This window comes from Bos grunniens, chromosome X (assembly GCF_055505025.1).
Source record: "Bos grunniens cultivar Pamir isolate PY7600 chromosome X, Bosgru_T2T1.0, whole genome shotgun sequence".
Taxonomy (NCBI): domain Eukaryota; kingdom Metazoa; phylum Chordata; class Mammalia; order Artiodactyla; family Bovidae; genus Bos; species Bos grunniens.
In genome coordinates, this window is record NC_141194.1 from 138,363,931 (window position 1) to 138,389,706 (window position 25,776).

Here is a 25,776-nt window from a genome sequence, read left to right on the forward strand (position 1 = left end):
CTACAGAAGCAAGCACAAAGTACAAAGTGATAAGTTCTGTAATAAAGTTACAAAGTGCTCTGGGACAAGGTAACAGAACAAGTTCTTTTGTTCAGGTTAGGTGGGGAAAGTTCCACCGGTTGGTGGCTGTTGGGTGGGGAAGTGGGGAGGTGGAAGAGTGACATTTAAAAACAGAAATCTGCTAAGCAGAGAAGCAAGGGTTAGGTAAAAGTAGCAGCATATCGAAAGGGCACGGCTTATTCCAGAAATTAAGAGATGGAAGTGGAGGGCCACTTATGAAGTGGGACAAGTAGGATTTAGTGATTGGATGTGAAGGATGAGGAAGAAAGAGGAAATAAAGTTGATTTCAAGATTTCTAGCATGGCTGACAAGGGGATGGTAGTGCCAATAGGAAATAAAAATGGAGGTACAGGTTTGGGATTTTTAAGATATTTCTGAGGTGTTTGCAGGGCATCCATATAAAAATGTCCAGTAGGCGATCGGAGCGTTAAGTCTTAAGGTCAGAAGAAATCAGGGCTAAAGATAGAAACCTGGGCGTCATCAATATACAGGTGGCACTGAAGTTCTTGTTTAATTCAGCCTTTGTCAAGCTTAGTTTTGAGAAATGTTAACAAATGCGGCACAAAAATATGTTTAACAATCGTATATAACTATGACAACATCAGCAATCAGATCAGATCAGATCAGTCGCTCAGTCGTGTCCAACACTTTGCGACCCCATGAATCACAGCACGCCAGGCCTCCCTGTCCATCACTAACACCCGGAGTTCACTGAGACTCATGTCCATCGAGTCAGTGATGCCATTCAGCCATGTCATCCTCTGTCGTCCCCTTCTCCTCTTGCCCCCAATCCCTCCCAGCATCAGAGTCTTTTCCAATGAGTCAACTCTTCGCATGAGGTGGCCAAAGTACTGGAGTTTCAGCTTTAGCATCTTCCTTCCAAAGAAATCCCAGGGCTGATCTCCTTCAGAATGGACTGGTTGGATCTCCCTGCAGTCCAAGGGACTCTCAAGAGTCTTCTCCAACACCACAGTTCAAAAGCATCAATTCTTCAGCACTCAGCCTTCTTCACAGTCCAACTCTCACATCCATACATGACTACTGGAAAAACCATAGCCTTGACTAGACGAACCATTGTTGGCAAAGTAATGTCTCTGCTTTTGAATATGCTATCTAGGTTGGTCATAACTTTCCTTCCAAGGAGTAAGCGTCTTTTAATTTCATGGCTGCAATCACCATCTGTAGTGATTTTGGAGCCCAGAAAAATAAAGTCTGACACTATTTCCACTGTTTCCCATCTATTTCCCATGAAGTGATGGGACCAGATGCCATGATCTTCGTTTTCTGAATGTTGAGCTTTAAGCCAACTTTTTCACTCTCCTCTTTCACTTTCATCAAGAGGCTCTTCAGATCCTCTTCACTTTCTACCATAAGGGTGGTGTCATCTGCATATCTGAGGTTATTGATATTTCTCCCGGCAATCTTGATTCCAGCTTGTGTTTCTTCCAGTCCAGTGTTTCTCATGGTGTACTCTGCATCTAAGTTAAATAAGCAGGGTGATGATATACAGCCTTGACGTACTCCTTTTCCTATTTGGAACCAGTCTGTTGTTCCATGTCCAGTTCTAACTGTTGCTTCCTGACCTGCATACAAATTTCTCAAGAGGCAGATCAGGTGGTCTGGTATTTCCATCTCTTTCAGAATTTTCTACAGTTTATTGTGATCCACCCAGTCAAAGGCTTTGGCATAGTCAATAAAGCAAAAATAGATGCTTTTCTGGAACTCTCTTGCTGTTTCCATGATCCATCGGATGTTGGCAATTTGATCTCTGGTTCCTCTGCCTTTTCTAAAACCAGCTTGAACATCTGGAAGTTCATGGTTCACATATTGCTAAAGCCTGGCTTGGAGAATTTTGAGCATTACTTTACTAGCGTGTGAGATGAGTGCAATTGTGCGGTAGTTTGAGCATTCTTTGGCATTGCCTTTATTTGGGACTGGAATGAAAACTGACCTTTTCCAGTCCTGTGGCCACTGCTGAGTTTTCCAAATTTGCTGGCATATTGAGTGCAGCACTTTCACAGCATCATCTTTCAGGATTTGGAATAGCTCAACTGGAATTCTGTCACCTCCACTAGCTTTGTTCATAGTGATGCTCTCTAAGGCCCACTTGACTTCACATTCCAGGATGTCTGGCTCTAGGTCAGTGATCACACCATCGTGATTATCTGGGTCAGCAATAGCAGCAGTTAAAAGTAATATAGCACTTCTACTTTGTGCTAGGCACGATTCCAAATGCATTACATATTTTAACAATCTTTGTGATCACTGTATAGCAGTGGTTTCCAAATTTAGCTTCACATGAGAATCACTAGGGGTATTTAAAAAAAAAAAAAACAACCAATAGATTCCTTGGCCCCATTCACTCAATCTAATATTTCTGGGGTTGAGCACACTGGCATTTCTGAACCATGACTATCAAGTTGAGGGCAGTAATAATAAAGCATATATGCCCTCTTAGAAATTCAAAATGCATTCCCTATTTAACTACAGAGCTCCTTTTTCACGACATCTCTTAACATTCTGGGGAACACTATTTTGAAAACAAGTTTGGGAAACAGTGGTTTAATTTTATTCAACAAATGCTTATGGAACACTTAGCTAGGTTCTAGGCATTAGAGATAGATTAACAAATATATAGATCCTGGGCTCCTAGTCATTCATAGACAAGTCAGGAACACAAGCAGGCAGGAAATTATAATACAGTGTAATGATTAAAGTAATGACAATGTGTTATGAAGAACATAGGAAGGCTGTGTATCCATGTATACACAGAGGGAAGGCCTTCCAGAAAATATTATACCTAAATTGGGTCCTAAAGGATAAGTAGGAGTAAACTAGAAGAGGGAGAAGGCCTTAGACCTTGGGGGACAAGAGCAGTGGGAGAAGAGGGCTCTGGGAAGAGAATGTGAAGGGGAAATAGCGTGAGATTATAGCATGAGGCTATAGAAGGTTAGCAGGAGCCTGATCATGAAGGATTTGGTAACCCATGTGAAGGAGTTTCGACTTGACACCAAGGGCCCCAGAGCCAGTGAAAGGTTTTAACCTGGAAAAAGATACCAGAATTGCTTCAGTAAGGTTTTCTTGGCTAGTCATGGAGAAAAGGATTATTTGATCCTTTTTTTTCTTAAAAGGCAACCTCCTGGGCATAATTCAAAACTCAAATATGGAACATAGAGATAAGAAAGATAAACTGTCTGTCCTCAAGAAGCCTAACAGATAGGAAGGGACAGAAAAAGTTCCAAAACAACGTTACAAATGCTTTAACAGAGAGAGTAGAGAAGAGAAAGCTGCAAAGTGTGCTATGGGTCTTTGGGGAAACTTCAAAGAGTGACCTTTGAGCTGAGCCTTGAAGGACAAGTTCACGAAGTGGGTTTAGGGAATTGGGGGTGCAGTGGGGAATGAGATGAGGTATACAAACAGGAAAAAGGCATTCGGGGCATAGCAAACAACAAAAGTAAAGGGATGGCATTATAAACTGATTTATATTATATGGATGCATCTGACCAAAAAAGAATAGTGTATATTCCTGCCATCACCAAGACTGTGGCAGCCAGCGAAAGCCAGCCTGCCAGAGGAATATGGAAAAGCAGAGTGACTTGGTTAAGAGAAAACACTGAGATTACAAGCTTTCTGCTGTGGGCCACAAGCAGAAGGACTCGGAGATCATGCAGCAGAAGCTGAAAAAGGCAAATGAAAAGAAGGAACCCAAGTAACTTTGTGGCTTTTTGTCCAATCTTCTCCTGCTTTGCCTGTGTGCCTGGAGCCTGTCCCGCTACACTTCCTCCTGTCATGCTCACAGCTCCCAGTACCCAGGCATTCCTTTTGCCTGGGGTCCACAGCAGGTCTCTTTTGGGGTTCCCTCCTCTCAGGTAGTCTCTCTTCCCCAGGCCAGTCCTGGGGGTGAGGGGACTACCCCTTCAAAGTGTTTTTTTAGAAGTACCTTTGTAATCCCCCAAAAAATCATGAAGAGGAAAACAATTAATTTACATGTTACTTTTGCATGTGATGCTACAATGAATAAAAAAGGAAACTGGATCAGATACCTACAGTAGTCAAATTTACAGAGACAGAATGGTGGCTGCCAGGGGAACGGGAAAATGGAAGCTGTTTAATAGATAAAGAGTTTCAGTTTTGTAGATGAAAAGAGCTCTGGAGATTGACTGCACAACAATGTGAATGTACTTAAAACTACTGAACTATACACTTAAAAATGGCTCAGAGGGTAAATTTTATGTGTATTTACTTTTTTTTTTTGGCCACACCACATGACTTGTGGAATCTTACCTCCGGGACCAGGGACTGAATCTGGGTCCTTGGTACTAAGTGTCAAGTCCTAACCATAGGACCACTGGAGAATTCCCAATTAAAAAAAAAAAAACAAACACTGGACCAGAAGTCAGGAAACCGGAATTTCACTCCCAAATATCTGCGTGATCTTGAGTAACAGTTCATCAGCACCTCAGTTTTCTCTGAAGTAATGAAAATTATTATAGGATCTTTAAGGTTCTTTTGGTTCTGACTGTTTACAGTTCCATATTACAGTGCATATACTTACTTGAGATGGTGATGCTCTGGGCATTTTTTTCCAGACTGAGTTTTTTACTTCACTCTAGCCTAAAGAGTAACCACTGGGTTCTACATCCTTTCCTGAGCCACCTTTCCCCTTCTACTTGCCACAATGCCCTCTTCTAGGTTGGGAGGTACCTGGCACATAGCAATAAAGGCAATAGCTAGATAATTTTTCATGGTATCTGCTAATATTTTTACCGCATTATTATAAACCACTTCTAGAATAAACTGATGTTATTCATGTTCCAATCAGAGCAGATCTATGTGGAAAGACAGACTGATAAGAAATGTGCACGGGTTATTTGATTTTTACATTACTTTCTATCATATATATATAAGGATTAAAATAAGTATCTTACCACACACATGAAGTAAAGGGCTTTATATCATACAATGTCATTTTTAAAAAGAAAGGGAAAAAGATACTAATTTGGTACTATCTTTAGAAGACTGGGGTATTCTCTGTTACAGAGACAATGGTATAAAAGCTAGTATTGAATCTAGGATTTCTTAGTGAGTAACAATAACATTATATTTTCTCTAATAAATTTTATTTGCTTTTACTTCAATTAGGCCCACCCTCTATTTTGTACAGAATTAAAAGATTCTTAGAGCTGGTGTTTCCTCATCAGCTTTGGGAGGAGAAATAGACAGCAGCCCCCTCATGAAAAGCTTGCCTGTATCAATTACCTGCCTCTCAATTTTGTGAGACTAAGGAGACATCAACTGATGAATTCTAACGTGTGCCCTTGAGAACTGGCATTAACTTAGGCCCTTTTTCCCACACGACCCCGACTTGTAATCTCGGTAATGATGAGAACCTCCCACAAACTCCTGTTGAATAGAGACATCCCCCAGTGCACTCTGTCCTTTGTTCTCTTCCTACTGCAACCCACTAAATCTTTCTGCTGTAAACACCTTCAGGTATAAAAACTAACACCTTACTGTCAAACTTAATTAAGTTTGAGTTGTGGTGAAGATGCAGGGAAAAATGACATAGTCACTTGTATCACAAAGCAAATGATTTGTTTCACCATCACCAAGACAAGAGGAGCTATTATAGGTTTTAAATAAATGTATCTTTAAGGAAAAAAGTAGTCTGCTTTCTGCTGAATCTTCTACACCAACTAGAGTAATATAAAACTCATCAATGTTATACTGCTTTAAGACATTTGATTATCTGAATAATGTTTCAAAAGCATCTGAAATAACTTAAAGATCAAAAGGCTCTTGAATGTAAAAAACAAAATAAGTTAACTTTTAAGTTCATTAGTACTTAGAGAATTCTCATCTTTTGGTAGAGGTGGTCAAAAGCTTAGAGAATGATTATATACTTCTCTTCTACATTATTCAATACACTTTGTATATGAATCACAGTATTAAAATGCATTTAATTCAAGCTCTATTTAGCAATATGACCCTTTTACATATTTATATCATGTGGAAAGTTGCAAAATACTCTAAATCCAAGCAGTTTCAACTGAAAAACTTAGAGTCTACACACAATGATAAAAGTTAGCCTTTGTTGTTCTTTACCTAAAATAGAGTATAAACTTACAGTTTTTAAAATTAATAGATCAGTAGATCTTACTTGGATCCTGATCAGAACACATCAACTGTAAAAACATTTTAAGATGATGAGGAAAATTAAAATCAACTGAATTTCAGATGATATTATAGAATTACTGTTAATTCTGTTAAGTGTGACAATAGTATATTATGGGCTAAATGTCTTTCTCTCCAAAACTCATGTTGAAGCCCTCACACCCTATGTGATGGTGCTTAGAGGTGGGGCCTTCAAAAGGTGATTTGGTTTACATGGGGTCATGATGATGGGACTCCATGATGGGATCAATGTTCTTATAAGAGGACTAGAAAGCAGAATGCTATCTCTCTTGGCCAAGAGAGGACATAGAGAAGGCAGCCATCTCCCAGCCTGGAAGAGAGACTTCACCAGGAACCAAATCTGCCTGAACCTTGGACTTCCCAGCCTCCGGAAGTATGAAAAACAAATGTCTGCTGTCTAAGCCACCCAGTCTACGGTACTATTATAACAGTCTGAATAGATTAACACACAGTATTAAGGTCATGTTAAAAAAAAAGTCCCTACATAGTTATTGAAGTATTTATAGGCAAGTGGTATACAGGATGTCTGGGATTTACTCTGAAAAACTACAGCAAAAATCAAAGTTGGGGGAAGAAAGGGAGATTGAAAAAGTGTTGACAATTATTGAAGCTGGCTGATGGATATCTGAGGGTTCATTGTACTGTTCTCTCCACTTTTGAGTATGTTTGACATCTTTCATAATAAAAAGTTTAAAAAAACATTTATCCGAAGGGAAGTATGAGAGGAGGAAAATGCATGGGCCACATAGTCATATAAGATACTATCCATAATGAAATACTAGGTGTATCTTGCTTTTAAAACACAGGCATGCATACCTTTCTGTAATGAAGTCTGACTTGATTCATCTTGTGTATTATCTTTCTGAGCATTCACTAGATCTGCAACCAGAACCTCAAGTGATTTATAGTTGCTCCCAGATGTCTGAATTTTCCCCTCCATTGTTTTCTTAATGTCCTTGAAACTGAATCCCATTCGTATAGCTTCTTGTACCATAGGATTTTGGAATATTGTATCATCTGAAATGAAAATTGGTGAGGAAAAAAATCACAGACTTTAATTATTTTCATTAACACAACCCAATAGCAGAGTATCATTAAAAAGAAAAATTTAAGCAACAAGCAAAAAATCAAAACCAAACCAGCAAACCAAAGCTGCTTTGGGAAGAGGATTTAGAAATATTTAGGCACTGAAGAATCACTTCCAGAATCTTAAAATAGTTGAAAGTACAATGAGTATGTATTTGTACTATTAGGAATTGAGATTAGGTGCTTTAAAGACTATAACAAATAGTACAAGATAAGGTAAAACAGGTACAAAAAGGGTTAAGTGCTTCAAAAATTCTGAAACTGTGGACATCTTTACCAAATCACCACAATTATTTTGAAAAAGTCATGGGAAATAGAAGTTCCAGTCTGTGACCTTCAATGTATCAGTTTCCTATCTCTCAGACTTAGTTTCTGCAGTTGAGTGGGGTGGACTAGATAAGGCAAGAAACCTAATAGAAACTCACTTTAATGACACTTGAGGTAGGACTACAGATTGTGGTAGTGGTAGTGGTGGTGGTGTTTAGTCGCTAAGTCGTGTCTACTTTTTGTGACTCCATGGGCTGCAGCCTGCCAGGCTCTTCTGTCTATGGAATTTCTCAGGCAAGAATACTGGAGTGGGTTGCCATGCCCTTCTCCAGGGGACCTTCCTGACCCAGGGATCCAACCTGCGAGATCTCCTGCATTGGCAGGTGGATTCTTTACCAATTGAGCCACCTGGGAAGAGCTTACTAGAGCTCTCAGCCTTCCAATTTCTAGGTGTAAATCAAAGGAACTACTTCTAGTTCCAGGAGGAGACAGTCTCTCTGCTTTGACTTCATGCCTTTGTTCACTCTCCTCTGGGCAAAGCTCTTATTCTTTTGTTAGCCTGACGAATACTAATCTTACCAGATTGTGTAGTGATGTGCTAAAAGAGACTTCTATCCTCGACTCATCACTTACACTCTTGGGTATTTTTTTTCCCCTTTTTTCTTTTCCAAGCTGTGCAGCTTGAGGGATCTTAGTTTCCTGACCAGGGATTGAACATGCCCCCCCTCCCTCCCCCATCCCCGCACAGTGAAAGTTCCAAGTCCTAACCACTAGGCCTCCAGGAATTCCCCACTCTTCAGTATTAAAGATGAGTACATATACCCGCCAAAGACATACACAAGAATATTCATAGCAGTGTTATTTATAACAGCCCCAAACTGGAAACAACTCAAGTGTCCATTATCAGGTGAATGGATAAGTAAATTGTGGTATATTCAAATGCTAAATAGCAAGGAAGAAGAATGAACTACTTCCACAGACAACATGGATCAATCACATAGACATGATAAGCAAAACATCAACATAATCATGAACCAGAGACAATTGAGTACATATTGTATGATTACATTTTTAAGACGTTCAAATCTAATCTATGGTAACAGAAGTTAGGATATAACTTGGGGGTAAATATTGATTGTGAAAGGGCCTGAAGGAGCTTTCCAGGGTGGTAGACATGTTCTGTATCCTGATCTGGGTGATGGTTAGATGAACCTCTCCCTCATACCATATACAAAAATTAATTCAAAATGGATCACAGACCTGAATGTAAGAGCTAAAAGCATAAAACTCTTAAGGACACTAAAAAGAAAGTGAAAAGACAACCCATGGGATGGGAGAAAATATTTGCAAATCATATACTTGACATGGGACTTACATGTATAAAGAACTAAAATATATAAAGAACTATTACAAGTCCATAATAAAAAATCAAGTAATCAACTAAAAAAAAGGCAAAGGAGATGAACATTTTTCCAAAGAAGATATACAAATGGCCCAAAAGCATATGAAAAAAATGCCCAACACCTTTAGATATCAGGGAAATGCAAATCGACTAAAAACACTAATCCTAAACCAGAGCAAGAGTCTCAGTCAAAAGCATATATATGTATATATATAGTATTCTCTTGTCTTCTAATCTTTAAGATACTAAATAGATGATGCTTTAAGTATAGGGAGGGCTTCCCTGGTGGCTCAGTGGTAAATAACATGCCTGCCAATGCAGGAGATGTGGATTTGATCCCTGGGTCAGGAAGATCCCCTGAAGGAAATGGCAACCCACTCCAGTATTCTTGCCTGGAGAATCCCATGGACAGAGGAGCCTGGTGGGCTACAGTCCATGGGATCGCAAAACAGTCAGACACAACTTAGTGATTAACAACAACAACATGAGTATAGGGAATGGGGAATCACCAGACATATTTTAAACTAAACTTTATTATATTTAAAACATGATGACTAGGTTGAGAATGAGATCTGTAGTGTGATGTAGGATTCTGAAGACCACTAATGCTTTGTAATGTAACTGTGGGCTGGTCACTTAACCTCTCTGAAAAGTTGGATAATAATATCATTCTTGTTTAACATCTTTCTTTGTACACTTTTAGTTTGTAAAGATGTCTATGATGAGTAAATAATCTTTGTGATTAAAAAAATATCTCTACCTTTCTAAAGGGAATAGGATATAAACAAACCAAACCACACCCCTTTATGAAGTAGCTGGGGAAGGCAAAAAGAGGCATCCAATAATAGCACATCAATAGGACATTGGATTCATGATCTTGGCTAACTAAAGAAACTCTGTTGACAAAAATTCACTTAACTCTTTTTTGGGGGATTTTAACAGAAATGAAAATGTACAGCTTACAGCTGTTCCTCTCGAACTTGGAAAATCTGTTCAACCTCTGAACGAATGTTCCCAATACATAAATATCCAACTTAAATGTATAGGCACTTCATTAATTCTTAAGTTTATAGCAATCTTATCTCAAAGAAAAATACCTTGAAAGAATCGGCTTACCTTTCTACCTTATAAATAACAGCTGTAATATTGGCAATGAAATTAAAATATTTTAAAAAGTATATTTACCAATTATTTCAGTTAACAATGGTGCTCTTTCAACAGTTCTCCCCTAAAATACAAATAAGAATTGTAAGTTAGAATTCTTTTTGGTAGAAGGCAATTACCTCAATTTGAAAAATTATGTTTATCGTGAATTTATAAATTAGCTTTATTCCAATTCAATATATGAATATTCACAAGAGGCATAGCCTGATGAAGCTCGAAGTTAAAAGATTCCAATCCACTCACTTTACAGACAAGAAGCTGAGGCTCAGGGAGATTAAACAGTTCATGGCAGGGCCATAATGGCAACTCTTGTGTCTCATTCTAGTCCAGGGCTCTTTCCACAAAGTACTGATGCCTTAGCCACCCTAGGCCACACTATCAATTTAGGTATGTTTTTGAGATTTTAAATACTGTCTGTGAAAAGTTAAAACTATCAGTACAAAACACATTATACAAGTCTAATTTCAGAAGGCTGAGGGATTTAAGTGTTTTAGTTCTTCAAGTCCATTTTTGCTTACAGTGATACTTAAATTGGTTCATCCTGATCTCCTTTTCACAAATTTGCTTCAGCTTAAGAAAAACAAGCACTCTTCAAGATCTCCCATTTAGGCTCATCATACATTATTAATTTAAAATACTATACTGTGAATTTTACACCAAGAAATGTGTAATACATAATATTTGAAATACATAATATTTGAAAATGTGTATTCTACAATATGTGACTTACCAGAGACTCCTCAATTGAATGGGTTAAATGAATATTGTTTACATATTCTTCTCCCTTCTCTTCTAACAGATATTTACAGCTAAACAAATAAAAGAAGGTTAAACTTTAGTAGCTCATCAATTAGTAAAGTATAAGTAAAGATAGAATCATCTTAATTCTATTAACTTGCTTTTTGATATTTCTAGAGAGCCACCAAATAAAATGTTACTCAATTGACTATCCAACTATCATTTTAATGTTAAAAAATGTTCCCTTTGTTATCTTAATATGCTAATATTAGTAGAGCAAAAATATCAACTTGAGAACGTTGCTTTTAAACAAGTTATTAAACTAGCACCTTGACATTTAAAAACAAGTCTTAAATAGTTAATCTTAACGAGTTTTATTTAGAGATTAACCAATTGTACATTTTAAAGGAATCTTTTAGGCTTTCAGCCTTTCCTTTTAAGAGTGTTTCTGTGATTCATGGGGTTGCAAAGAGTCGGACACGACTGAGCGACTGATCTGATCTGATCTGAAGGTTAAGACTTCCAAATCATTCTGAAGTTTTAAGTTGTACTATTTTGTAGGCCAAAAATTCACATCACTGTACACTACACATCTGTGTGCCTTAAAGAGGCAAGATGGTAGAAAGACACTTAGAATATGTCATCATTCTAAGATGCCACTGATTGCAAGCAGCATGATTATACTATGTATAGTATGTATACATGTATACTACTATACTATGTATCACCATTGCCAATTAAATTATGACCCACCACCAGATGTGTCCTGATTTCAGAGCTGAAAATGTGAACAACTGTATGTCTTAGAATCAGTGAGATTCAGTAATATTTGCTAGAGGGTGTGATGGGTTCTCAAGGAATCTCCTTGATAACATGGGCTCTCATGCCCATCATTAAAGAGCCTACTTCCAACAACAAAAGCATACATTCCTAATTTGGTGTTTAGAAATAGCATCATCTGAATGTCACAGGTATGATATATAAATGATGAATGTTTTGGTCACCAGAAAAGGCTTAAGTGTTTTGGTTTTTTTTTTTAATGTATATAAAGTAGGTGACCCCATTTTTATAAACATGGTGTGAATTTCAAGCCATTGGTGAAGGTAAAAATAGTTGAGGTGAAAAGTTGTTTAAGTCTTCCCGCTGCATATGTACTGGCCAACCTGCCTGTCACTGAATGAATATTTAAATATCTTACCCTGGAAACCACTTAGCATGTTGTTCCCAAGGGTCTTCACTGGGTTTCCAATCATTTAGCCCTCCTCCACAGTGAAAACACTGTACTTTATCACCTTCACCTAAGAAACACACAAGTAAAAACACATGTATTTGTGCAATTACAACCTTACCCAAAAATAGCCTTTTAAATACTATAAAATTAAGCATTTATAAACTACATGAAAAGCTCACACCTTAAAATAAGATATCTGAATTCACATCTAAGTAATAGATAAGATCATTTGAGGAGGAAACACACACTAAATTTACTGATTCAATTTGAGGTATTTTACAGGAGGCTTCCTTTGTAGCTCAGTCGGTAAAGTATCTGCCTGTAGTGCAGGAGACCAGGGTTCGATCCCTGGGTTGGGAAGATCCCCTGGAGAAGGAAATGGCAGCCCACTCCAGTATCCTTGCCCGGAAAATCTCATGGACAGAGGAGCCTGGTGGACTGTAGTCCATGGGGTTGCAAAGAGTGGGGCATGACCGAGCAACTAACACTTACTTACAGGAGACAAAAATAAAATTTCCCAATTTTTATGTGAAAACTTTGTAATTACTTTATTAAGAACATGTCATTTGGGGTCATCAATACTACACTTACTTTTTCAAACTATAGAACAATAAAGTTGAGCATAATGAAATTACAGGATAAATTTCTCTAAGGTTATAGCTATATGACAATAAACTTTCAAGACTGTCTTATGATACTGAATAAATAAAATATAGAAATAATTGATATTTTGGTTTGGGGCATTCTTCAATTTTAAAGTAAATGGGTTAGATATATAATGGTATATTTTTTCTGAATATTCCTGGAAGCCATCATACTGATGGCCTTTCCTTCTCTACTTATATGTCTGTGCTCACTCAGTCATGTCTGACTCTGTGACCCCATGAACTGTAGCCCACCAGGCTCTTCCGTCCTGGGATTTTCCAGGCATGAATACTGGGGTGGGTTGCCATTTCCTTCTCCAACTGACATGTTTACAGTAGTCCATTTGAAAGTGCTCATTTTAAGCAATAAGACATCTTTCAAATATATAGGGCAGCTTTCAAGTATATAGTCTATGTACAAAAGGCAGGTATCAATTTTAACATCAGCCAAGGTAAATTCTCTCATGTTAACTCTTCTTACAGGGTTGTTGTGAGGCACAGAGAAAATGCATGTAATACATCTACTGAGCACATATAGGTGTGCAATAAATTATAGTCAGTATTACTATCAGACCTATGCTTCTAGCAGGGATATCTATCATCTTTTGCATGTCATTCTTTCCCAAAAGACAGTTACACAAAGATACATATTACTCATAATATGGCAGTCTTTTCCACATAAATTCCTGTGGTATATTACAGATTTAACAAAAGGGTTCACAGAATACTACTAACATAAATAACCATGCCAGCTTACACCTAAATATGACCAGTATGGGGGGCAAATGGCATCTATTTACTTTTTAGGAGCCCTGAGACAGTTGGAAAGTTATTTATTAGACTAGTTTTATAATAAAGTTTACCTAAAGCATAAAATCCAGCTCTTGCAAGCTGCTCCTTGTTAACGGAGTACATCCACGTCCCAAATGTAATGATCCGTGCTTCGTAATCTGCCATGGCTGGATTTATTGGAGCATTTGTTGAATTTGGGAAATTCCTATCAGAACTCACGACAGCGGATTCACTTTGCATATTAATATTCCGGCCCAAAACAAAGAAGCAATTAGGAAAGTGTCGCCTGTGTTCTGACCACGCACGATCACAAGGTTCCCAATTTTTCAACTTCCCACCACAACAAAAGCACTGTACTTGATCATCAATACCTGTGTAGTAGAGTCCAGCACGAGCTAACTCTCTTGGGGTTAAGTGGGCATAGTCTGGCCAGTTGTGAAATGACTTTAATCTAGCTTCTTCACTACACATGACAGGGTTCCTTGGGTATACGGTGTCTGATAAATCTACAACCTGTCCAGTTCTCAAAAGATAGTGTGCATGAGTCTCAGATGGCCTTTCTAAAACAAAATGATTTCTGTTTCCCAAGTAGTTTTCAGCTTTGTACTGACCATTTTGGACACCAGAATATGTAGGCTGTGCAGCATTGTTTTCAAAATAAAAGCCATTGATAAATCTGCAATTTGGGGATACTCTCCTGTGTCTTCCAATTGCTGAGTCTCCATATTGCCATCTATCTACTGCTGCATGACAACTAAAGCACCGCACAGTGTCTCCTTCCCCAGTATACAGAAAACCAGCTCGTGCTAGCGTTGATGCTGAAACAGGACTACTACTTGGAAAATTAGCAAAAGTTTTTAATCTATTAAACTCTTCTACAAATTCTTCATCCTTATCGATGTCTGCAGGTACACAAGTTTTAGATCCTTCAAAACTGTTAAAAGTCATCTTCTCTTGAAAATAGGACTTGTCCACCTTTTCTAAAAAGAGAACATTACATTAGGAAATCTAAAATGTGAAACACAGGCAATATATTTTTGATATTAGGAGCTAACAAATTATCCACTAATGACTTAAAAGTTATCACACAATCTCTAAGAAACATTCTAAATACTAGAATTCTATGAATATATTATCACATGATTCAGGTCATAAGGTAAAAACCAGCATTTCTGTTTTCTCTTTTAAAGGAAAGTAATATTTAAACAAGTAGATCAGAACTATTCATTCTATAGTGCTTATTTTATATAAACATGAAACTATGTGATGCAGAATGTTATAATTACTAACCATGTAAAATCATTAATTAGGAAAAACATGAAAGAATAACATATGCAGATTCTTAAGTCTATGCATAATTGTTATAATGGATCACTGTATATTCAAGGCATCAAAATTCAGTTTTTACAATTAAAAAAATGCTAAGAATGTTAATGAACTAATTTTTAATAATTCTCTACTGCTTTGCAAAAGATAAGTTTTACTCACAACGTTGGTTCCAATGTGTTCTTTAAGAGCATCAAGTGTTTATGATTTTCAGGTAAAACACAGTCCACTTGTTGGAACTGGATCATTTCAAATGTATGTAACAGTGCCCTCTAGAGGGTGGTTCACGAAAAATACTAAGCACATGTAGACCTTAATTACAGTTACTTTTGCTATCAATTGCCCACAGACAAGGAACAATCTGTTCAAATGGAAAAGAAATACAATTGCAGCCTCATTAGAGATGCCAAATTACAGCTCTGTAATATTTAACCAAGATAAATGCTAAAAGGAACTGGTTGGGTTATGAGAAGAGTGGCCAAGAGAATTTATCCTCTAAACCTGAACTCTTTTAAAAGTGAAAGATGATGTTACTAGTAATTACATTGAGACAAGAGGTACAAATTAAGAGTTGCCCCAGGCAAACCTGGTTCTTCAGAATCTCACTTTATTCATGATACAGTGCTCTGTATATGCCTGTCAAAGGCAAAATAAAGGAATGGTCACAATGACTGTCTTCTTGGGAAGAACTAACAGCTCTTTTGGCATTATGTTGGCACAGTATGTTTTGAACTTCATCTCTCTTGGAGTTAATGTTCAACACAAGGCTTCTGTCTTGCAGGCTGGCAGTGGACTTCAGTCCTCCTGGACTTAATTTATACTGGTACTAATTCATATAGGGCTTCCCTGGTAGCTCAGATGGTAAAGAATCTGTTTGCAATGCAGGAGACCTGGGTTTGACCCCTGGGTCTGGAAGATACTATATTAATTCATATACACCTCAAGAGCTGAGATATATATGCATACAACAATTTTTGGAAGATAGTCTCCACGACTTTTGATTGTTTCCCAGATAGCTTTAAGACTCTTAAATCAGCATAAGCTTGACGATAAAAATCAAAATTCAAAGACACCAAGGGAAGCTGACAAGCTAATGAGATAAAATTGGGATATGTGTAAAGCCTTACATTCTGACTTTAAAAATCTGTTGTACACCTAAAGGAAGATGGAATCCTCATTTGGAAAGAAGTCATGTGAAGGCAAATCTCCAGATTAAAATCTTGGGATTTTAGTTAATTACAAATTCATCAAGAGCCAACATCACATGGCAGCTAAAAAACTCGAAACAACTTCAGTCTGCATTCATGTCCAGATGTGCAACATTCAGATTCAATTCAGCTACATTCTGAGTATTATTTTTAGTTCTGAACATTTTAGAAGGGATATTAACAAAGTACAATGTCCATAGAGATCAATCAAGATGATGAAAGTGGTATCCTATGAGGAATAGTTGGAAGAGTCAAGTATTTATCTCAAAGGGAAAAGAAAATTGTAGGGAGAGCAGTGGAGAGGACAGAATAACTACCTTGAGAGATCTAAAAGGCTGTCATGTAGAAAAGGGATCCAAATTCTATTTACCTTGAGGGCAGAATTAGAATTAATTAATATGTATTACAGTCAGTACATTTTAACCCAGTACAGGGATGGATGAATAGTTACAACAATCAATATCAGTATAAAATGGATTGGGTTGCCTTGTAGATTTTGAGTTCCTCTCATCACTGGAAGGGACTTTGGCATGGACCAGGAGACAGGATTAAGCATTTCTAAGTCTATAATTATCCTGAAGAATTAATGCTGAATATAATCTCAGACATATGAAAGTTATCTTCTCTGAGGTAGTAAGTTTTGTTTCTCAGGTCAGTCAAAACAGACAGAAATGTAAAACCAATGATCTATTTTCATTTCATAATGGTGAGTATTTTGTGTGGTTCAAGTAGTCATCCTATTTCAGATACTATTAGATAAAGCTCCATCATTCAACACCAGCAGGAGAATTTCTATTTGAAGCTTTCAAGTGGAGACCTTATCTTCCCAGGGGTTATTTCCATGCTAATAGTTTAGATTTCTCTTGTTTGAAAAGCAGGTATTTATTCAGAGCCACTCAACTGAACACTGCATATACATTATCAGAGTGGGGGCTTTTGTAGAAGAGAAAACCACTACCAGAAAGGTTAAGAGTTAAAAGAGAGAAAAACTGATTGACAAAAGACAGAAAACTTGAGATTGGAAAAAAGTGCCAAAAGAAAGTGAAGGGAGACGATTTTAAGAAACTGAATTTAAGTGAAATGAAGGTGGGAAAGATATTTAGAAAATAAGTATATGTGGAGCAGAGGGATTGTGAATAGAGAGGAAGTGAGGTATGAATGAGAAGGTTTTGGATGTGAAAAGGGCTGAGTGCAATAAAGTACGCTGAGATAACTTAAGGCTTCTTTGTGAAAGCAAAATCTGACTTTGAACTGGGTAAGCAGAAAGTAAGAAGGCACTCTTACTTTCTCTCTTACACAGAGAGAAAGATGTCCAAGAAAGCTCTGACATAAAGGGGCTAGGCAGTCAGGAACCTTGAAGGAACAGTGGTTAAGAAAAATGGCACTCTGAAAGCCAACACTGGCATAAAAAGAATCAGCAAGCAGTGGTCTATGTTTATACAAGGGGTATGGAAGATTTCAACATGGTGAGATGTGTTTAAAATATACATACACCTACACAAAATACACATATACCTGTACATACATAAAATATACATACACCCGTACATATACATGTGTGCATACCTATGTATACAAATATAAACATGCATATTATATGTATACATATTTATACACACATACATATATATATATTTAGCCTAGTCAACTGGGTAAAAATAGCCATAGGCATGCGCCAAAGAGAGGAGACTGACTGCTACTCTAGCAATAACGTGGGACTATGGGGAGTTGGCGGGGAGAGAAAAACAGAAAACCTACCTACCTGGTATCTGCACACAATACAAGAGTTTCTATTTCCTTCACGTTTTTATTATTAAAGTTGTCAAATATACAGAACAAAGGTTATTCTACATGGGTAAAGGATATAAAGTAGGATGTATATCAGACTGCAGCTATGCAAAAATATATACTCACAAACAAGACCTGGAGGTAATTTTTAATATATGGGTAAAATATTTTAAGGTGATCTTTTTCTCCAAAATGTGTGATAATATTTTTGCCTAACTTCTCTCTGGTTGGCACCACAGGCCTGGTTGTGGGGGATGTAGCCGAGAGCAAAGAGGTAGATGGGTTGTTGCCCCCTCATCCCCCTCCCCCGGGGGGGGGAGTGCTCAGCACCCACTAAAGCAGAGGGAGGGAGGACGGAGTTGTGCCTCCAGCCACCACAGAGACAGGCGGCCCCAGCCGCCCTGTGGAGCCCAGCATCGAGACCCAAGCCTTCTATGCAGGTGCCTCTGGTAAGTGGCAGACTCTTGGGCTGCAGCTCCTGCACTCAGCCTGATTGCAGCTGCCCAGGAAGCCTGGAGAGGAGCAGGTTGGCACCAAATTTTGTCAGTTTTCAACACAAAGAGCAAAACTTGGACATTTAATGGAGTTTCATGGATTACTGCAACATATTCTTAAGATACCTAATGATGACATTTTACTAGCCTATATGAGGGAGACTTACCATCTATATATAAAGATGATAATTATCACAAAGCGATTTCAACAACCAACCTGCTGCTTAGGATTTTTACACAGAAAAACAGAAAGAAGCAAACAGTGCCTTTGGTACTGACATGCTAATGAAGAAGGAAAATGTTTTAACGGATGGTCCGTTAACCAAAGAAAAAAGCCAGATCTAGTCATTGGTATGCACCAAGACTTAAGATGTATCTTCCATTACAAATGTGGATATTCCCCCAGAAACACATCATAGGACTAGTTCATCTTTACAAACACAACACTGACCACTCCCTGGGGCTCTATAGCTGGGATGGTTTGAACCTAAAGGAGACATTACATGGCTTAGAGTGGGTCCCATGGATCGTTACACCCTGGCTTGTTCCAGGAGGTCTGGCTCAGCACAGGACTATCAGCTGCTAACGACATTTTAGGTTAGTGGTAGAGAAGTTTCAGGGAAGGGCTTTATTTTTTTTACATTTTATTGCAGTATAGTTGATTTACAATGTCATGTTAGTTTCAGATGTACAGCACAATGATTCAATTTTGTTTTTCTTTTTGGCTGTGTGGTACACGGGTCCTTAGTTCCCTGACCAGGGATCGAACCAGTTCCCCCTGCAGTGGCAGCATGGAGTGCTAACCACTGGACTGCAAGGGAATTCCCCAGAGTTTTGATCAAATAACAGGATGACTGCCAACAGTCACAACTTCACCATAATAGCAAGACAAGTAAACAGGAGAACAACGTTAGGAACAGTAGGACTGCCAATCTACTGGTAATAGCTTTCTTGGCTATCCACAGCAGATTGAACCAAAACACTGAGCCAAAGGATAAAGACATTATTACTGAAGACAGTGGTGTACCATGCTAGGGTCCTAAAGCTGTTCTTATTATTGAAAGCCTGGAAATGGTTAACCCATATAGAACAAACTCAGTTTTGAGTTTGGACAGAATGGTTTTATTCCTTCTAATTAAATGAGTTTAGCACTCCTAGAAAGTGGTGTGAACAGAATTTGAAACACATGTTCCAGATCAAAAACTCGTAAGATGGAACATCATGAAACCATCTTTTGAATGCTGAATGTTTTCTGAGTGAGGATGTCTGAGGACTTGTAAATTTGGCTAATTTAAGAACATTTAGACCTCTGAGCCAATGACCTGGAAAAGGCATGAGAACAATAATGTTGTAGGTTTAAAATTTCTTAAAGTAAATAGAACGAGAAAGTAGATTAGTGGTTGCTTACAGCTGGGTGAGGAGGAGAATCAGAAATATGCAAATGGTTACTGGGTTTCTTTGTGGAGTAACTAAAATATTCTAAATTAATTTTTTGGGGGGTTCCAAAATCACTGCAGTTGGTGACTGCAGCCATGAAATTAAGACGCTTGCTCCTTGGAAGAAAAGTTATGACCCATCTAGACAGCATATTAAAAAGCAGGGACATTACTTTGCTAACAAAGGTCCATCTCGTCAAAGCTATGGTTTTTCCAGTAGTCATGTATGGATGTGAAAGTTGGACTGTAAAGAAAGCTGAGTGCCGAAGAATTGATGCTTCTGAACTGTGGTGTTGGAGAAGACTTTTGAGTCTCTTGGACTGCAAGGAGATCCAACCAGTCAATACTAAGGAAATCAGTCTTGAATATTCATTGGAAGGACTGATGCTGAAGCTCCAATACTTTGGCCACCTGATGCGAAGAACTGACTCATTGGAAACGACCCTGATGCTGGGAAAGATTGAAGGCAGAAGAAGGGGACAACAGAGGATGAGATGGTTGGATGGCATCACCGACTCAATGGACATGAGTTTAAGTAAGCTCCGGGAGTTGTTGATGGACAGGGAGGCCTGGTGTGCTCCAGTCCATGGGGTTGCACTGAGCAACTGAACTGACTGACTGAACTGAGACTGTAATGGTGGTTGTACAACTCTGATCATTAAAATCACTGAACTGTACACTTCAAAATTAGTATTATAGTATGTGAATTGTATCTCAATAAAGCTGTTTAAATGTTAATTAGTTTGGTAACTGTTAGTACAAACTTTGGTGGATCAGAGGTGATTTTAAGTCTAAAACAAAGGGAGCTCTGCTAATCAAATTATGTGCTTTTGATATGGAAAACTAGATGCTACAGTACATTTTTAGAACTATGTAAGAGGATTATTTCTGTTTGAAAGAGTTAAATATTTAACCTATTACAAAGATTCCAGTTAGTTTTTCCTTTAACTACATTGTTTAAATTCTAATGTGAAGTCTGATTCTCTTTAGATATTTTTGGTACTCTGAGGACCTCAGTTCTTGTGTACCCAGTATTTGGGGGGGAGGAGGCGTGGCCATTCCCCAGGCTTGGGTAATCATAGTTCCCTGACCAGGGATTGAATCTGGGCCCTGGGCAGTGAGAGCGCAGAGTCCTAACCACGGCACCACTGCGGAATTCCCCCAGTATTTTTCTTTCTTAATGTTGTTCTTGTGCTAATGTTATTATATTTTTAATTAGAGGATAATTGCTTTACAATATTGTGTGTTTGCTGTTAATTGTTACAAATCATTTTCTGAAATGCAGTTTTTCTAACTTCTAAGAAATCAAACCAATTGGCTATTCTTAGGAGCTTCTTTCTACATTATGAAGCACTGAAGCTATGTTCCTGAATTATGAAATTCTGTGAGTTTTTCACATTGATGTTTGTCTATCCTATAGATTATATAATCAGCTAATTTTATTGACTCTCGTAATACAGGAGATGCTCTCCTTTAATTTTTATCCTCATTCCCAATCTCACTGGAAAGCATTCTTTTGTTTTGGGTGTGTGCTACTATATATATGTTGGTAGGCTTCTGAACTTTTTTAAGGTACAGACGGTTCCCACTTACAATGGTTTGACGTGATTCTTCCACTTTATAATGGTGTGAAAGTGATACACATTCAGATCTTTTCCTGTGCTAGTGCAGTCTGATACTCTCTAGTGATACTGGACAGCAGGGCAAGTTGCAGCTCCCAGTCAGTTCAGGCAATCAAGAAGATCAACCGATAGACTCATAACTCTACCCATACAAACATTCCATTTTTCATTTTCAGTACAGTATTTAATAAATTACAAGAGATATTCCACACTTTACTATAAAACAGGCTTTGTGTTAGATGATTTTCCCCAACTGTAGGCTAATGTAAGTGTTCTGAGCACATTTAAGGTAGGACAGGCTAAGCTATGATATTTGGTAAGTTAGGTGTATAAAATGCATCTTCGGCTTATGATACTTTCAACTTAGGATGGTTTTCTTGGGATGCAACCTCATTATAAGTTGACGAAGATCTGTATTCAAGTAGTGCAAATTGTTTTGGATATAAAATGCACTTAAAGACTTTTACACATAGGACAAACTTGTGCACTTTTTTATGTAAAGATTTTGGATTTTCTTCAGTGGGATTATTCTAGGAACACTGCCTACACTTTAAGAGAAAGCTGTGGTATTTACCACTGACAAGTAAAGTTTACCTATATTATTTTCATTGGGCAATTTATTTCCCACACATCCACTTATGACAAGTAAGGGTGAGGCTGCCAGTTTTCATTCTTTGCGTGATTTCTTTGGTATTTATCATTGGACAGTGTGCGTAAGCACTGTAATAATGCATGCACATAGAAATTAAGAATATTATGAAGTTCCCTGTGGTCTATGAATAATTCCCCCCAGAGCTACTTAATAATTCATCTTAAAATAAGGCTAGTATGAACGTATTTATGACAGTTGTGTGCTATTAAAACAATGAAGGATCAAATGATTCCCTTCTGAAAGATAGTTTCTCTAAACGGTAAAAAAAAAAAAAAAAAAAAATTAAATAAATTTTTGATTAATTGAAAAAAAATCCCACACAAGGAAATACTTTTGTGATTTTAAATACTAGAATACTACTCCAAAATGTATTTAAGCATTAAGGTTTCTAATAAAAATCTGTCTTACTTGAAATGAAGATTAACAGTAATTTCTTAAACTGAATCCTATTTGGTAGGCAATTATTATGGCAAAAGTAATTTAAAAAATCTATTCCATAATATCATGAGTTTCAGTTACCACAGCATCTTAGAAAAAATTAAGAAGCAGTTTCATATGTGTACAAGACAACGAAGAAAGCAGTTTTGAAGATTTACATAAATTTAATTATTTAAGATGATATACTAGGGAACTATCTCTGACGACTGAAAATTAACTATTACAAATACCTATTAAATCTTTTAAAGTCAAGGAGCACCTGAATAACAAAACACTGTTTGTTTGCTGTTCTTAACAAATTAGCAGCAAAACCTTTCATCTTTTTTTATTGAGCTCAGAGATCTCTACAACCTGCCTGTGTTTTACCCTTCTGGTCTCTGGGAGAAATTCATTCAGTCACTACAGGCTCATTTAATGAACTAAAAATACTTACCATTATCCCTGCAACCAAGGGCCTTGTTAACCTCATCATAAAAAAGCATTTCTTAAGTAACTATATTGATGTGGCACAGTAAAAAGGAATTAAGTGATTATTATGGGTTGAATTGTGCCCCCTCAAAGATATTTTGAAGCCCTAAGCCACTGGTTAGGAATATGACCTTATTTGGATATAGGGTCCATGAAGATACAATCAAGTTAAGATGAGGTCATTAGGGTGCCGTCATCCAACATGACTGATATTCTTGTCAAAAACGCAGAAGAAACACAAGGAAGATGGCCATGTGAAGATAGAGGCAGAGACTGGAGTCTTAATGTACTGACCAGCCAAGGAAAACATCGAGGATCAATAGCAATACCAGAAGCTAAGAGAAAGGCATGGAACAGGTTCTCCCCAGAGCTTCAGGGATAGCATGGCTCTGCCAACACATTGATTTCAGACTTCTAGTTACCAGAACGTGCGACAATAAATTTCCTTCTTTCTTTCTGGTCACACAGTATGTTGGATCTTAGTTCCTCAACCAAGGACTTAGATTCCCCTACAGTAGAAGCTCGGAGTCTTAACCACTAGACCACCAGGGAAGTCCCTAAATTTCTACTGTTTTAAGTCACTCAGTTTGTGGTACTTTATTATGGCAGCCCAAAGAAACTAAAACAACGTTATAAATATGACAAAATGTAAGCAAGCAATATAACCCTATTAGCTCCCATTGCAGTACTACCATGCCAAATGAAACACATTATGTAATTAAGTAAAGGCATCTGTTTAAGGGTTTCCCAGGTGGCACAGTGGTAAAGAACCTGCCTGCCAATGCAGGAGACACATAAAGATGCAGGTTTGATCCCTGCATTGGGGAGATCTCCTGGAGAAGGGCATGGCAACCCATTCTAGTATTCTTGCCTGGAGAACTCCATGGACAGAGGAGCCTGGTGGGCTACAGTCCATAGGATTGCACAGACACAACTGAGCGCACACACACACACACACACACCTGTTTAAAACTCAGAAGACGTATGTTTTTAGAATTTCATCTATGACATCTTCGCTGATTCATCCACTCAAAACCCTAGTATAGAATGACTACTCTTTGTGCCCTCAGTATATCTTCTAAATAATTTGAAGACCCAAGTTGTACTAGAACAAGACTGAATAATGACTGCATGTGTGTATGTTTATAGGTGTACCTATATTGTTAGAATGAAGGTCCTTTATGGCAAGGGCTCTGCCCTATCACATTTGTATTCCCAATTCCTAAAGCAATGAGTGACACAGTAGTGCTTAATCAATGTTGGGCAAAAGAATGAATGTTGAACCACCTCTATTTGGTCACAGCTGACACTATTCCACATTCTACCCACCACCTCCAATGGACTCTTGAAATCACTGCGAGTAGTAAAAATTGTTAATATGCCACTGTGACCAGAAAATGTGACCAAAATAGGAAATATATGCATATTATGTAAACAGTAAAACTCAAATCACATTTCAAAATATGATTCATACAATTTTTCATAGTAATATAATAAAATTCTTATGTGTGCTAACCCAAAACACCATAATTTAAAATTTATCTGAAGATTCTCTCTTTGCTCATTATGTGTAGAAATATTTTAAGATTTTTTTCATCAGTTGTTTCTTGGCCCTACAGAAGATCCAGCATAGAGATCTCATCAAACTAGCAACATTCTCCCTGACCCAGTGGAGGTCAATCCCTCTTATAATGATCTTAAAGTATTAGTTAGTTCCCTGTTTAGAAACAGCATTTTGATTTACAAAATTGTAGTATCTTAAAAAAGGTATCTACATAAATATAACATAGTATTAAAAAGCTGAATTTAAAAAATCTACTTGCCTTCAACAAAAGGGGTATATTTTTAAAAAACAGATTTTTAAAATTCAGTTATTATACTATGATGCATTGACACAAAAATTCAACTTTTAGCCAAATTGTTAATTTATACTACTAGGTTCTTCAAACCATGAAGCATATTTTCATTTAAGTTAAATGGTCAACAGAACATTTTTGAGGTTAATTACATTCAATAAAATCAAAAGTTCTCTCCCTAAAATTAAGCACTGCTGCTAAGTCGCTTCAGTCTTGTCCAACTCTGTGCGACCCCATAGACGGCAGCCCACCAGGCTCCTCCATCCCTGGGATTCTCCAGGCAAGAAAGCTGGAGTGGGTTGCCATTTGAGCCACTCAAATAACTGAATGGCATTAAGGAGCACTTAGCCCATAAGCTCAGTCAATAACATCAACTTATTAATACTGTTGACTACAATATATGCTTGATCATGAAGCCTACTTCTGTAAATACCTGAAAGGCCATGCTGAGAATCAACAAAGGGAGTATCAATTACATGTTCTACACTTAATTTAGAAAGTCATAGTAATACTTAAATTTGAGCCCAGACCTCCAATCTTTGCCAAACTGTTTATAATAATTAACTCCGCAGGTATAGTTCTCTCAGAATGGACCCACAGTAAGGTATTCCGTCATCTTTTCTTCAGTAAATCATGAGACTGTGTTCCCTCAAAGAATGTTTTGTTTTGTTTTTTTTTGAATGAAGAGTACACAGATTTGGGGCTCAAGAATTCACTTAAGATCATAAGAAGGTTCAAAATCACTAGTATCCCCTCTTCCATTCTGCTGAAAACTGTTCAGTACTTAAGACAATTTATAGTGCTTGTTAATCAAGTCTTTGATTCAAACACAAACCATCTATAGCCCAAACTGTAGATCCACAGCATAGATTAATACTGTTTATGCTTATTCAGAGTCTATTAATAGAT

At 37.6% G+C, this 25,776-nt stretch overlaps 1 protein-coding gene and 1 pseudogene across 7 annotated transcripts in view; one reads left to right on the forward strand and one right to left on the reverse strand.

Moving 5' to 3' along the window:
- XIAP (X-linked inhibitor of apoptosis) overlaps window positions 1-25,776 on the reverse strand; it is a 39,733-nt gene that overhangs the window by 4,880 nt on the left and 9,077 nt on the right. For 3 of the 6 annotated variants that reach the window (XM_086388167.1, XM_086388168.1, XM_086388170.1), the window contains 5 exons: window positions 13,651-14,559; window positions 12,111-12,210; window positions 10,905-10,983; window positions 10,196-10,238; window positions 7,072-7,272 (listed from right to left, as the gene is read on the reverse strand). In XM_086388167.1, coding sequence (XP_086244293.1) covers window positions 7,072-7,272; window positions 10,196-10,238; window positions 10,905-10,983; window positions 12,111-12,210; window positions 13,651-14,559 — 1,332 coding nt within the window. Of the gene's footprint in view, window positions 1-7,071; window positions 7,273-10,195; window positions 10,239-10,904; window positions 10,984-12,110; window positions 12,211-13,650; window positions 14,560-15,067; window positions 15,267-25,776 lie in introns of all 6 variants that reach the window. The other 3 variants (XM_086388171.1, XM_086388172.1, XM_086388169.1) reach the window with 2 other exon arrangements.
- On the forward strand, window positions 17,562-23,153 carry LOC147341485 (partitioning defective 6 homolog beta pseudogene; annotated as a pseudogene). The gene is made up of 2 exons (XR_015159496.1): window positions 17,562-17,579; window positions 18,401-23,153. The product of XR_015159496.1 is annotated as a partitioning defective 6 homolog beta pseudogene (transcript).